Source organism: Eublepharis macularius, chromosome 7, assembly GCF_028583425.1.
Source record: "Eublepharis macularius isolate TG4126 chromosome 7, MPM_Emac_v1.0, whole genome shotgun sequence".
NCBI classification, from domain to species: Eukaryota; Metazoa; Chordata; class Lepidosauria; order Squamata; family Eublepharidae; genus Eublepharis; species Eublepharis macularius.
In genome coordinates this window covers 106,556,910-106,572,238 of record NC_072796.1, presented here as the reverse complement: position 1 = coordinate 106,572,238, position 15,329 = coordinate 106,556,910, and the positions used below count along the sequence as shown (strand labels likewise).

Below are 15,329 nucleotides of genomic sequence, written 5' to 3'. Positions count from 1 at the left end.
AAATTGAGATCTCTGCTATACTCCTAAGTAGGACTCCATACTGGGCTTTGTTAAGGAACATTTCATATAGATTGAGGAGTCTGCAAGACTGTTGTTTCAGGCGTGCATGAGCTACATCAGAAAAGTCAATATTCATCATACTGATTATGTAGTAAGAGCACTTATTGCAATTATCAGTGTAGTATTAGTCAGATCTTTTGATAAAATTCTAAGTGTAATGGGAGCAGGAGTGGTTTTTTGACTATTGTTTTCCATTACCATGTAAAGCTAAATCTAGAGTATAAACTAGCGCATTTCTCCTTGCAAAAAGTCTTTATTTCACAGACAATTAAAAAGTGCAAAGAGGTTGCTGTAGATGCCATTACGCCCATAGCAAAATAAATCTCTGCTGCAAATAAACTGCTGAACGTTTGCTTTAATTTTTCATTTATGTTAAGAAGTTTCTATTCTTAGAACTCAAGTCTAGTGCTGTAATGTAAAAGAAGAATAAAAAGCTCATGGGCAGAATTCACTCCAGAGAAGTAAACATGTTCTCTTACTATATATGAAACCAAAGCCAATCAGCTTATTTTCATTTAACTCTTCCTTTATCTGGAAAGAGCTCCAGTAAAAAAAAGACAGTATTTTTGTTTTTTGTAAAGGCTGAAATACTGTAGCATCATCACCCTCTACAAGGCAATACAAGCATGAAGAACTTGTATGTATAAGAAAAACATGGCTACCAATGACTTTAGATGTTAATAGATCACTTGTTAGCATATGCCTGTAGTTCCCTAGTTGTGACTACTTGCTTTAGGGCACTCCATCTCCTCCTCCTTCAACAATGAGTTGATGTTTCTGCTTCTGCCTTTTAGCCAAATGTTGTGCAATGCCCAATGCCCCTCCTTTTAAAAAGCGTACAAAATTGTCTCCAACCAGAGGACCTATTGCAAAAAGATTGGGTTCCTTTGTACACTCATATGTATAGGGATCAATTTCAATAGGGTTACCCTTGCACGTAATTGGTTCATTTGGATTATGCCCTATACCCTGGCCTTGGTCCTTTAAGAAGCATAGGTTAGGATGAGAACCTATTAATACTAAAGCTACAGAGAACTTTAAGATCTTCTTCAATCCAGTGGCACTCTGAAGGACACATTTCATATCTGACTGAAATGAAAGTACACGATATTCAGGAAAACTGATATAAGAAGAATGCAAATTAGAATCCGCAGTGACTGACTGAGTGCACATCATATGGTAGACCTTCTGGTATTCTGGGTAAAGCTTCTTAGGTAACTGTTTGAAAATTAAACCTGGATCGGTGACCTTTCTACGGAATGCATGAATTATAGGGATGTTGTTGTTATAAGCACACAGAACTGCATCAGCTGCTGTGAGTCCACCACCTATGATTAAGACTGGGTCTGTTTTCCCACGTAACATTCCTTTGCCAACAGCAACTCCAAAGTCCGCCATGGAATGGAGGACAAAGGGAAAGTCTTCTCCTTCCACCTGGAGGCGACCAGGAGCATCAAATGTTCCAGTGGCCAGAGCCACATTCTCCGCAAACAAACAGAATGGTACATGAGAGCCATCTGCTGCTCTCTGATAACCTTGGATTTCCCAGTTTCTCTTGATCAGTGAGGTCTGTCCATCCTGCCCTTCCATTTGGAAATGCTGTGTTGAAACATGTTCATTCACCTGGCTTTCATCTTCGTGGTCCTGTTCTCGGTAAAGCCTCAACACAGATGTAATATAAATGTTGTCTCTGAAGTTCTTCTGTAGGCCCATGACTTTAACATAGTGCTTGTAGTAGCTAGCAATTTCTTCTGGCAGAACTCTGTCACATTTTGTATTTCTGAAACAAAACATCTCTGGTTAATTATTTCATTTTCTCATACACACACACATGAATAAAGCACTTCCTTGAGTTCCAAAAATAATTGGTTGGAAATTTCAGGATGTATTCCTGAGGAAGGGATTCCAAGGTTTGTCATTACTGTTAAAACAAAAGATTATTCTTTGAGACATTTCCACTGCATTTGCCGAGTCGGAAACCCATTTTGTGAACAAACATACCCACAACTATTAAGGCTTATAAAAATTAGTGGCCAATTGAAGACTTTTTTTAAAGGAAACATGATGTACGATTTCAACCATAATTGAAATTCAGTTGCTTCATGAGCAAAGATCTGAATAAGAGTGATTTAACAGTAACACCTGTTAATATAGCATTACCACCAGTAGGGATCCAGAAGGACTTGTGGGAGGCATCTCATTTTCCCCTGTACCCCCATTATTTCTTTTTTCTCTTCCCTGACAGTCCCCATAGCTTCTCCCCTTTTCCTACTTCCTTCTCTTCTTCCCACCTACCACTTATCCTCTCTTATCTTCAGCTTTCCCTTCTCCCAGGAAAAATCTGACCAAGTTGTGTGCTGGCCTCCAAGGCCACTCCTGCTCCCCCTGCTGCCCAACATACTGCTTTACAGAAATCATGGCTTGGAAGGTTCAGCAGTACTGTTGTGGTTGCCAAGTAGCCACCAAAATAGCAGAGCCCAGTGAGCATTCTTTTTTTAAAGTTACACACTTTTGTAAAGAAATTCCTCCATCTGTCCCTAGTTCTATTCTACCGGTGTATTAATTCATAGTCTGTGATCCAGTTCAGAATTAGATAGATAATTTCAATGCAACTTTGAAATATACTTTACTGAAAAAATGACTGGCTAAAAGACAGAGTCCTGGACATTTCCTAATTTTTACTGCAATACAGCCTACCAGCAAATCTCATTGCCAGTCAATGGTCCTTTTTGCACTGGGACTTTAGTGTTTTAGTATCTGTTCTGCTTCCCATGTTTACAGGAGTTTCACTCTTGCAAGGTAATCACAGGATGCAGTAACTATGTTTGTCCACGGTATCCCCAATTTTCCCCCCTGCAGACATACCATTATACTATTTTGAAGCGGCTGCTCAGTCGCGTCTGGCCTGGTTAATGTCAGTGTGAACTCTATACTCCCCTTCTGCTTCTCTTCTCCTCCCTCTCCTTTTCCCAGGGAGATGATTTGTTTGTGTGGAATTAACCACTCCCACCCTCCTCAGCTCTCTGAACTTCTTTTCCGACATTTTTATCAGTAAAATGAGGTAAAGGTCATAAGGCTGCTTCTCCGTTGGTTTCTTTCCTCCTGGGTATGCATACACTCTTATTTTTTTTCCAAAGCCAGGAATGATTCCTAACCTTGCTGCTTATTCCCTGCTGGCTTTAAATGCCAGGAAAGGGTTAAATGGCTACTTTTCCCTTCCTTCCTCTAGGGTATACACACACTCTCTCTTGTAACAGGAAAGGGTTAAATGGCCTTTCCCTCTCTTCTGCTAATGCAAAAGAGAGAGAGAGAGAGAGAGAGAGAGAGAGAGAGAGAGAGAGAGAGAGAGAGAGAGAGAGAGAGAGAGAAGCTGCCAGGGAATTTACCTGGAAGGGATGAAGCAGCAGCAGCATTTTAACCCTTTCCTGGCTTGGCTTTAAAAAAAAAAGTGTGGAACCTTTTCCCCCAGAACTCCACCACCAATTGCCACTCCAGTGGGCACAGGACAGCCCAATCAGCAAATACCGGGGGGGGGGGGGGGGAGATGAGTTCCAACATAACATTAATATGCATGTTCAATTTTTTTTTTAAGTGTGACATGAATTGCGAAGCCCCGAAAGCTCGAAACTGATCTGAGGCTTCCAAGCAGGTCTAAAATGAAACACCAGACACCAAATCAAAACTGCCACAAACAGTGTAAAATATGCAGATGCAATGCTGAAGCCATTACAATTGCAGCAAATGCTCATAAATGGCGGGTTAAACCTTGAGTGCGAAAAGGACCAATGTTATGTGTATGCAACTGTGGATCTCTATGGAAGATATAGACAAAGAGAGTAAGTTTATATTACTGTTTTTGATGCGTGATTTATCAGAAGCAGTTAGCCTAGCCTCCTTTGTGGAAATTTAAATTAAATTCTCCAAGAGACTGAGATCGATCTCCAACTAAATGAGTGTTGCAGTCAGGGCTGGGAAGAGGTACATTTAATGGCTGTTCAGTCCCCTGCAGCAGCACGTTGCACCTAGCTTTGAAAGAAGCTTGCTTAATGAACTACGAACTAATATAAAAATGGTTTACATTGCAAACCCAAGCTAAGCAGTCCTATAGTAGTCCATTGTGTGCATGATATTAACAGAACATAGTATCTAGTTGCCCTGACCTGGATAGCTTAGGCAAGCCTGATCTTGTCAAATTTCAACAGCTAAGCAGGGCCAGACCATGGTGGCTATGCAGTGGGAGGCAATGGCAAAGCAACCACTTTCCTTGCATCAGTCATTATTGTTATTGTTCTCACCTTCGCTTAGTAGCAGCCCAGTCCTTAAACTTGTACCCAGGTAATTCCATCCAATCTCCAAAACTGATGGTCAGCATAGAACCTTCCATAGACTAGAAAACAAAATTATTTCAAGACAATATATTTAAAATGTCTGCTTATTTTCACATGCATCCACATAGTCTGCAAGATAATTAAATCACCAGCATTAATTTCAACATTACAAATTTAAAAAAATGTATCATGCATCACCACAGGCCAGTCCACACATTTACGTGACCTGCATGACACAATCCTTCTATATAAATTGCCTTGGGAATCATATGGATAGCATTTCCAATGGCCTCACACGATTCATTCTGCCAAATATTCATCCCCAGTGCAGTATTTATTTCCAAAAATTTCCTCAGCTGACTGTGCAAAATTAAATTAGCTTAGGTATAGGGAGGATTTCAAGACCCAATTGTGGGTCTTGAATATAATTATAAACACTTTCAGGTTACTCCTAAGATTTACTCCATTGGCATCCTATCCAGACACTCTAATCCTAAAAAGAGTTACTCCAGTCTAAGCTCATTTAAATCAATGGACTTAGACTGGAGTAACTCTTTTTAGGACTGCACTAAGAGTTACTCTCATATGACGAAAAGTAAGACACATGAGCTAAACTGGTAGAGGCTACAGCAATTTGTAGCTCTCTCATTGGTATTTGCAATTATACTTGTAGAAACTATACATTCATTTTTTAATTTATGTCACTTATATCATATCTTTCTTTCCAAAGGAGACCCAAAGCAGGTTACATCATTCTTCTCCCTTTTATCCTCACAACAAGCCTATGAGGTAGGTTAGGCTGAGAGTGTGTGATTGGCCCAAGGTCATACAGTGAGTTTTCATGGCAGAATGGGGATTCAAACTTGGGTCTCCCAGATTCTAGTCCAACACTCAATATGCCAATAATACAATTTTATGTTAACATGCATATTATGATGGTAAAGTAGTAAAATGAGCTAGACTTGATAAGAAGAGAAAAGGAAAAAAGAATTAGATTCTCTCACACCTTCAAAACTTAGAGATATATTACATGCCTACTAAGACTGGAGTAATTGCAGAGGACTGAACTATTGGAAATGTATCATATATTTTCCACAAGTGTATACGAGTAATAACACAAACCTATTTCCCAGAAAATTACAAAAGTGAATGACAAAAACATAAGACAGCTGTTCAGTACTGCCCATATTACATTTTCATTGATTTCTGAAACTCTGGTTTGCTCTCTGGAAAAAAACGGACATATAATATAGCCCCAGAGCTATATTGTTCCTGAGCTGGGAGACTGTAGGGGTTGCAACCAGTCAGAAGCTCTGTACGCATCTTAAACATGGATGAGTTGGAAATGTACCAAGTAAAGTTCTTGATAAACAAGTGGATTTCAAAAGTAGAAACAAAGGTTTTCCTCACATGCCAAGCCCCACCGGGTGGTCCTTTGCCAAGTACAATATGAGGAACATAATGATGCTGTTCTAGTTGCCAGTGAAGAACAGATGGATAGTCAAATCCAAAGTCAGCATCTGGATGAAGAAGTGTGTCAAAAAGTACTGCAACAGGATTTGAAGAGCGTCCTTCTAGGCCTTCAGACAAGTATTCTAATTCCTATGAGGGGGGAGATATAAATGGAAATTATTAGAATAGAAAATGTGATTTGCTTTAGCTTCACTTGCCCAACTGTTCACCTCCATGCACTCCTTATAAGATTTCTGAAACCCCAGCACTTACTTTTGTCTCTTACCACCAGCTCTCTTCAAGTTATTTTCATCAAAAGCCAGGATGACTGTTTAAAGCCACCTTCTTTTCTCTCACTTGGGGCTGAATGAACAGGTCAACAAGAGCAGAGACTGCCTACCAATCTGTTAGCACTTCTCAAGTTTTGTTGAACTAGAATTCATTATCAGGAAATGTTCCAAACTTGAACTATCCTCCTGACCCACCCAGCTTCTTGGTTGCAGTAGACACAAATACATTTCATTAATCAATGGGTTAATGAATAACTTCAAGCCCAATCAGTATTCTCGGGAATAATTTCAAGCTAGTCAAGATTTCAGATATACTATATACTATGTGTGTCACATACCTGGTCAGACCCTTATCAACAGATTTGCTGGGGGGGGGGAGGCTAAAAGATGTCCCTTATCTTACCTTCACTGAGATTCAAGAGAGCTAAAACTATTTGATGTAAAATCCATCTTTGAATCACATGATATTACAGATTCACATAATGTAATGAACCCTAATTGCTTCAACTGTTTTAAAAGGTTAAACAAATTTCATGGTAGATAACCAAGTAAATAGCTGTTAACCATGATACTTAAAAACTGGACATCCATATTAAGAAATCACCAGGATTTGGGAATACATATCAATAGTTTGTGAACTTTCCTGAATTATCTGGTTGGCCATAGTCAGAGACAGAGTGTTGCATCAGATGGACCATAGGAATGATCAACAGGCTTCCCAGTTGCCTGACGGTGGCAGACTATCTCACGAGGGTTTGCCCTGTTCCCTGCCAATTACTGGCGATCAGCGGGAGGTGGCAAGCCCCCCAGAGATTGCCTGCCACCAGTAGGCAACCTGGGAAAGCGCGCACCAGGTACACTCCCAGCAGGGTGCAGTGACGTCACTTCCCGAAGTGGCGTCATTGTGCCAGCAGTGGGCATGCTTCTGCACTTCAATGGGGCCAATTTTGGCTCCAAATGGGAGGAAGCAACAACTGGTAAGTCCCAGATTTCCCCCCTCCCACCTGAAGGAAATAGGGACCTGGGAACCCTATTGATCAAGGAAAGGGATCCCTTGTTCTTAATGTGTGCAAGTCTTGTCACCTACAGTAACTGCCAGTTACCCTTGCAAGTTCTACTTTGCATGTTACTACAATGTGGGAAAAATGGAATACCATGACTCTCATTAGAAACAAATATATATTTCATGCTTAGGGTATATAGTGTATTTTGTGACCAAAAGTATCAGAAATTATTTCATAAACATTGAGATAAAATATTCAGTGCCTTAACACATAGTGTTAAGGCACTGAATATGAGGTTAGCAGGGCTCACCTGATCAACAATAGAGAGGTGCCTAGCCTCTTTTAGTTTACTATGCAAAATAGGATTTGGATGTACAGCTTCAGGAGACAAATATGGCCTGTATCCAGACAACATGTAAGAGAGGCAAATTCCTGAAGGCCCATTACCTGTTTAAAAAAAATAATCACATATGACTTATTATAGTTTAAAGTTACAGTAAACCAAAACAATGGGCACGTTCAAGCTACAGTAAAGCACTTCTAAGTCTTCCTGAATGCAAACGGGATAGCTCAGTATTTGCTTCTATATTTCTCATTGAAATCAATTTGCTTAAAAATGCTCAACTTTTGTGGAATGGGCCCAGTATTTCTGAAGATATCCTAATATATTCTTTAGCAGGTATATCAATTTGATTCTGAATAAAGTTTTCCAATAAAATGATAGTAAGACTGCCAAATCAGCTACTTCTAATCTTTTTATTGTCTGGTATGAAGAATAAAAGAAAATGTTCCGAGTCCACACACATGGGGCTAGTGGTTACAATAATTTCACTTTTACTCTGATATTTTAATTCATTTAATTTTAGTTCTTTTTACTTTTTTGTTATCAAAGAGCTATTTGCATAATACATATAAAGAAAATTAGGTCATTTTTACAATTATTTGCTTAGGAAATACAACTTTTAGTTTCTTGTATGTAATTATTTATTAACTGTTTTGCTTTTGTATTTTAATCCCCAGTCTTAATACTGATCTTGACATTGCTGTTTTTCAATATCAGGGTTTTTTTGGAGGGTGGGGAAGTGGTTATAATGGAAACTAGAAGGGGGGGGGCATTATTTTCCAACCAAGAGAAACAATATTGCTTTGTACGATTTGAGAAAAGAACTGATTGCAGCAGCACTTCAGAACAGTGTCTGTATAACTTGATGCCACTAAAATATGAATTTGAAGCAAGTGGGACTAACTGGGCCTTATTGTGAGAAACCGTATTTCCTCCTTGCAAATATGGACATAGTCAGAACAATTTATGCCACTTCCACTTGCAGATTAATGAGCAGTCTCTGATGATCATTAAGGAAGAAACTTTGGAAACATCATCTGGTGTAAAGAACAGCTATACACTCCAACTTATTATAAAGCTATCACAGCAGATGTTCAATCCCTTTGCAGGCTACATGACATGGGAGGCATTTTTGGAAACAGAAAAATACTTTTATTAACAATTCACAGCGGAATAAATAATATTTGCTGAATTTGGATAAATTAATATCATGTAAGAGAGAGACAGGGTGTAAATGGTTAGAGACCTGAAGACAGAGTTGCATCTGGATTTGATGATATGCATTTGCATGTAGCATGTGGTTAGATCCCAAGTATCCGGATTAGGCAAAAGGAGGCACCAACTGACAGTTCTTAACTGAATAATCTATTATAGTACAAATATTTTATACAGTATAGAAATACAATAGGATAACTAGGACAACCATTACATAGAAATTTGATAAATACTCTACCATGGTCCATGTTGTTACTACTTAAATAAGTTTAATATTTCAGAACCTTAACCATATGAGTGCTGAAACTCTGAGAACTTACCTATTACTACCATTGGCAAAGTCAGTGGTACATCCACAGGTAAAGTAGTTTCTTCTAGTAAGGGCATTGTTTTAACATTTGTCCCAAGGCTGTCACCCAAATACTGCACTAAGGAATGCAAAAATTGTCCTTCAGTTTCAGAAGTACAGTAGTTTCTGTTTGAAGGTTAAAAACAGTTAAGTCAGTGTAGCTGATTTGAGACTATATATCAAGCAAAATTCTGTAAGCTTTAAGCAAAGTACATACTGCCTAGTTTGTGCAGAGCACCATTTTTTCTCCATGGATACTACTAGTTTACCATAAGAGAGGGAAAAGGTTTTTGATCATGCACAATTAAAAAACAATCGAAAAGTACTTGTTTTGGTGCTCAGATTTTTTTCTTGTAACTAATTGCCTCATAATCATTTCTGTAATTAATAATACAATAATAACTGTCTGGATCTAACAATTAGCTGAAGGACCTGGTTTGATAAATTAAGAAAATAATGTCCATATATTTAAAACACCAAAGATAAAGTTCTTACAAGAGAAACTGCTTGCTGCAGTTGAGGAAAAGGGGAACACTTTCTGCAGAACTTGCATACAGTTCTACAATTGATTCCTTCCTTACAGTCTAGGAGTCTGACAGGCTCCATATTTACTGGATCCATATCCTGACTGATATTTAGGGAGCTATTTCTGGTTCTAATGGTGCAATTTTATACAGAGTTGCACTATTCTAAGCCCATTTACTTCAATGGATTTAGAAGGGTGTAACCGTGCTCACAATTGCACTGGAAGCTCCAATCATTGCCACTGTCCTCCAGTATAACTTAGCCCAGTTGTTTGTTGCCTTGCCACTTCAAATCATATATTCAATGATGCAACCGTGCTTATCTTACACCAATGTGCAAACAACAGACCACAGAAGGTTTTATACTGGGACTGGTTCTATACCTGTCAACTGTTGGGTCTTTAAAGAATACGAGCAAATATACTAATTTACTCAATTAGCAATATTTAACTAACTTCAGTGGAAAGTGGAAAGGCAGGTTTCCACTACCAAAATGATGATGATTATGTAATTTCCTGGTTTCCCTCTCACTTCCTTTCACATTTCATCTATGTAGTTACCAAATATTTCAGGGTATGGAACCCAATCAAATTTGTTAATGTTAGCTAATGAGCACTACAATCAGTGGGCAGGACAGGGAAATAAAAAAACAAACTCCCTGTTTACATACATGGTTACAACTATGTTGTTACATTTTGTTCAAAAGGAAGGACACATGAATCATCTCCAACAGACAATACTGTACCATTGTGCCACACCACCACATGCTAATTTCAGTCCTGTAACCTAAAAGTACCACTGCTAATTCGCTATCTATTATCTAAGTCTTATTTATCCTGTTTGCACAGAATACATCAAATTTTTAAAGCACAAGAAATATACACTGAATAGGAATTTTTTAAACTGTAAACTTCAATAACATGAGCATCTAGTTTACCATTTTCTATAGTTTCTATTAGTTGACGATACACCCAAGCGATAGCTTGCCTGCCAGTAAATAGATCACCATCAGGTGTGATAATGTCCACATACAACACTATTAATTTAGGTTCTCAAAACCTAACAGCATCCAATTCCAAAATGACCACAGAGAACTCCAGTACAATCTTATTAAAGAGTATAGTAACATTCTTCTTACTGACATTTAATTACACTTTTGATTTCCATTTTTATGTGGGGGAAAGTATGCTTTGAAAAATGTGTTCATTATTTAATGGTTCTCCTGAATATCTCCTTATCTACACAAATAAGGTGTCTTCACTGGGTACCTATAATGCAGACACTGAATAATTAGATCCGACAAAGATCTTACTATAAACTATGTAAATCTGACTATAAACTAAACCAAACTGTGTTACTTTGTTAAATATGCAATGCCTGTATAGTGACTAAGTGTACCGTCTTCTTTACTTTTTTATTCTATGGAACTTTACATCAAAATCCAAAGAACGCAACATGAATGCCAATTACTTTTTTCTGCATTAGTCACAACATGCATTTCACAATTTCGCAGGATGCACACAAACAATTAAAATACATTATATTCTATAACGTAAGGGCTGTTTAATATTGTTAAATGGCTGCATTCCAAGATGTTGACAGATTTTGACACCATAGCTAAGGAGCCACTGGTGGTTCCCCGCCATATGCAAAGTGACAAATGCAAGTATGTGGTCATGCAGTCTGAAAAAGTGCTCTACAATTTGGAGTTTAATAAAAACACTATTGCTGGGAATCATTAAACTACATCTATGCTCTACATTCATTAAACTACATCTTTGCTCTTTCTGCTTTCATCTATAAAGTGGCAGCTCTACACACCAACACACAAAGATTTTGTTTATTTCACACATTTAAATCCATCTCCTCCCAAGAAAGAGCAGAACTTTAAAAAAAAAATTGTATGAAATAAAGCATAAGAATCTATCACACTTCTCACCCACCACATGTATAAATTCAGCCTGTAATAGTTAAAATCTGACCTGGAGGTGGGGGAAATTACGCCTTTCTTTTCTCTCTCCATCATTAAAAATAGAGCTTGAGTGCCCCATCATATATATTATACACACACAATTTACATGACAACTAGCCATCTGTGCCCTGCCTCTGTGCGCGCGTGTTGTGTGTGCACACAACAGAGAGGCAGGATCAGAAGAGGGTTTGCCGTCATATAAATATATTTCAGCCCCCAAAAGCTCTCCCATTTTGTCTGTTCTGTGATCCATAACAGTAATTCATAATGAATGGAAATTACGAGGGAAGGACGAAAGGAGCTTGTTCCTTCCTTTTCCCCGTCCCTACACCTGCCATACCTCCGCCTGTTTTTCATTCCCGATGCCCACCCGCCCGATTCTCCCTCGTCCCCGGTTCTCTTCTACCTCCTCCTCCGTGCCCGGAAAACAACAGCCACCCGCACGGGCGAGTTTCCTCCCCTTCGCACCGCGATGCTGGCCTGGAGCACCGGCTTCTCCCATCGCCTCAGCCGGCGACTCCCTCGGCGGGAGGCGGCAGAGGGGAGGAGCCGGAAGGAAGAGGATGGAGGCTGCCGCTGCCAGCCGCTCTTTTGACCCATAAACCCATTTCCCCCGGCCGGCCGGCCGGCTCGGGCAGGGAAACCGAAGGGAGGTTCGCTCTACCTGAAATGACTGGCCAGAGAGCATCGGCAGCACCAAACCGTCATGAGGGACTGGAGAAGGCGGCAGGCTCTGAGGCGCGGCGGCAGCCAGAGAAAGCGATGGAGCCGCTGCCGCTGCTGCCGCGGCCTCTTCTTCTTCTTCTTCTTTCTTCTGCCGCCGCCGCGCTGGGTGCCGCTGTTGGCTGGCTCTCTTCTCTCCCGCCTTCTCGCCTCACACGCGGCGCTGGGCCAGTCACGCCGGAGGGCGGAGCCTTCGCCAGGCGGCGGGCCGGGGCCGGAGGAGGAGAGCGGGAGGCCGCTGCCGGCACGGGCATGGCCCTGAACCGCGGCCTGGACGGAGCACGCGCTGCGAAGGCGGCAGGGACCGTTTGAGAGGCCCAACGGCGCCTTGGGAAGGGGAGGCAGCCCCTCGACGCAGAGCGGGAAACGCCGAGGAAGGACGGGGCGTTTTTTTTAACCGCCGGCAAAATCTGAGGGAGCCCAGGCGAGACTTCGAGCGCAGGGAAGCAAAGGCCGGCGCTTGTGTCGCTAGTCTCCATGTCCCTTTGCGTCACAGGCCGCTTTTGTTGCCGCACCTCAGGCTGACAACCGCCGTCCGTCTACACTTGACTATGTTTTTCTATATGACTGCACGACATTTAAACCAAACAGGGTTCATAAGTGCAAGGAAACAGGGCCAGGGAGCTCCCAAGGTGCTGCTGGTGCCATGTGAGAACAGAAGTAATTTGTTCGGTAGATGGGCATGTCTCTTCCGTTGAAACGTTTTCCAGGCTTGTGAATTGTATTGATACTATGAAGAGCTGAGGACAATGAAAATTTCAGAATGAAGACAGAAGGGATGCTGGAAGATTTATTTATTTCATTTATACCTCTAACTTTCTTCACAATGGGGACCCAGAATAACACTCCCCTCTTCCATTTATCCTCACAACAACCGTGTGAAGTATGTTTGGCTGAAACAGAATGACATACACACACACACACCCCATTATCTAGTAGGCTGCAAATGGGCAGTCCTCACAGCTTAAAAGGATTTGTTTGAGGGGAAACGGGCACATTGTGTTTGACCTTGGAAGTGCCAAGGCTGAAGGAAAGCAAACAACTGGAGTACTTCCCGTTCCATCCAGTGGCAGGCACACACCTGCTGTGGCCTCTTCACTGCCCTCTCTAATATCACAGGGAGCCTGCCTTTGCACAATCCCCAACATCATTTGCAAGCCTGGCATTTGGATACTGATCTGCAATTGCATTGCTGTTTATGGAACTCCAGAAATGGGGAAAGACTTTTATGAGTCAGGGCAATGTATTACAAAACAGAGAAATGGGGGCCCATGAGATTGCTGAGTTTATTCACAAATTCAGAACAATAGACAACTCCCCACCCCCGAGGGCTGAACAGTGGTTTAGGGTTCTTATCTTATTACAGATGCTCATTTCTGCTCCTTTCAAGATAGTTTCTGGTGTTGGTCTGCGGTAGAAGAGCAAGACTTGGGTCTAAGAGCACCTTAAAAACCAACTAGATTTTCAGGGTATGAGCTTTCAAGAGTCAAAATTCCCTTTGTCAGATCAGTTGCATTGTACCGTTATATTCTAATGCTCTCCCTTTGGCTGGGATATAAAGGCTATAGGATTTCCATTCCTACTTGTGTCTGAAGAAGGGAGCTCTGAATCGCAAAAGATGACACTCTGAAAATTTTGTTGGTCTCAGGTGCCACTGGCTGGACTCAAACATGACCACCCAGCTAATATTAAAAGCTTGTATTGGGACCAAAGAAATGTTTGAGTTCTGAGTACAGGTTCTCTGCCCATTCCCCATTTATGTGGCATATTGTATATCCATTCATAAACCTGCTACTTTACTAATATGTAAAACCTCTGCATATTTAATAAAACGTCTGTGAATACATAAGACCAGGTTTCTAAAGTCACTTTAAATATGCCATCTCTCACACACACAGAGACTTATGACTAATAGCCAGCTTCATAAAACAAACATTTCATGTGCAGGATTATAGAATGATAAACAGTAATTCCTTCCAAACAATAGCTAATAATCCTCTAACAACTACCACTTTTACATTATACATAGCTTTTTTTGGATCTAACAATTTCAGTTTTGCTTTTAGGTAGTTTTCAATACACCTAAACAATTTGGTTCAGTAAATCAGTGTTTGATGACATACATAATCCACACAAACAGCTCTGATGAGAGCGTAGTATAGTGGGGTTAAAGTATCAGATAACAATCTAGGAGACCCAGATATGAATCCCCACTATGCCATGCAACTTCCCAGGGTGACCTTGGGTCAATCAATATCAGCCTAAACCTACCTCACAAGCATGTGAGAATAAAATGGAGGAGGGAAGTATGTGTTATGTTGTCTCCCCATTGGGGGAAATGTAGGTGTAAATAATTAAGTAAAACTGGTATTTATTTGGTATAAGGAAATAGTTTTGCCATGCCTTGGATTAATGAAGCTATGCTCTCAGACAGCAGATGTTAGAGTTTAAGGTATGTGGAAGTTGCAGCTTGCTGTCATGGCACTAGATAAAACTCTAAATGCGAAGTTGGTGGCAGTGGTTTACCAACCTCCTTACTGCACATTGCCCAAAGGTTAAGCAGAGTAGGTAGAAAGGAAGCAGAAAGGGGATGGGTGGGGGTAGAACAGTCTGCTATCCAAGAAAAGAGTTCTGTGACGAATCCCTCCCACTTGAGCGTGCTCACTGCTTCTGTGACATTCCTCTTCATGCTGTAGCACCCACCATCTCACAATTTGCTCTTGAGAGTCAGGGGACTTCTAGTAACAATGCTGAGGTTTGCAATAGAGGAAAAATTTGGCAGAAACTGTTCCCCTTCTCTGTCATTAAATTATTCTTCCAACAATAGAAAACAGCTGGAGGATATGAGCCATTGTGGCTAATCATTTATCTTCATTTTAAAATTGGATATGCCTGATGTAAGAATCAGCAAATTTGCCTGTGTTTCTCTTCAGATAAAAAGATTTTGGCAATGACAGTTAAGTCCCTTAAAACTGTTATTCCTCTGCATTTCATCTGTCATACTCTGTATTTGATATGAATGTTCTAATTGTACAGTGTAGAATTTATCATTGTTATCTAAAGCAAAGA

The 15,329-nt window shown here is 40.5% G+C and overlaps 1 protein-coding gene across 1 annotated transcript; it reads right to left on the bottom strand.

Annotated features, from left to right (window-relative positions):
- Window positions 1–266: 266 nt before the first annotated feature.
- On the bottom strand, window positions 267–12,277 carry OSGIN2 (oxidative stress induced growth inhibitor family member 2). The gene is made up of 6 exons (XM_054985528.1): window positions 12,202–12,277; window positions 9,013–9,167; window positions 7,445–7,581; window positions 5,799–5,990; window positions 4,356–4,447; window positions 267–1,840 (listed from the first exon to the last, which is right to left on the bottom strand). Exons 1-6 carry the CDS (start codon window positions 12,243–12,245, stop codon window positions 793–795), a joined length of 1,668 nt encoding a protein of 555 aa, XP_054841503.1. The 5' UTR covers window positions 12,246–12,277; the 3' UTR covers window positions 267–792.
- Window positions 12,278–15,329: the final 3,052 nt, after the last annotated feature.

Coding starts and splice junctions, on each gene's coding strand:
- OSGIN2 (XM_054985528.1), bottom strand. CDS start 12,245: ATGACGGTTTGGTGCTGCCGATGCTCTCTGGCCAGTCATTTCAG. Junction 7,582..9,012: donor TTTGCCAATGGTAGTAATAG/GTAAGTTCTCAG, acceptor TTTTTTAAACAG/GTAATGGGCCTTCAGGAATT. Junction 4,448..5,798: donor CACCCGGTGGGGCTTGGCAT/GTGAGGAAAACC, acceptor TTTGTTTTCTAG/TCTATGGAAGGTTCTATGCT.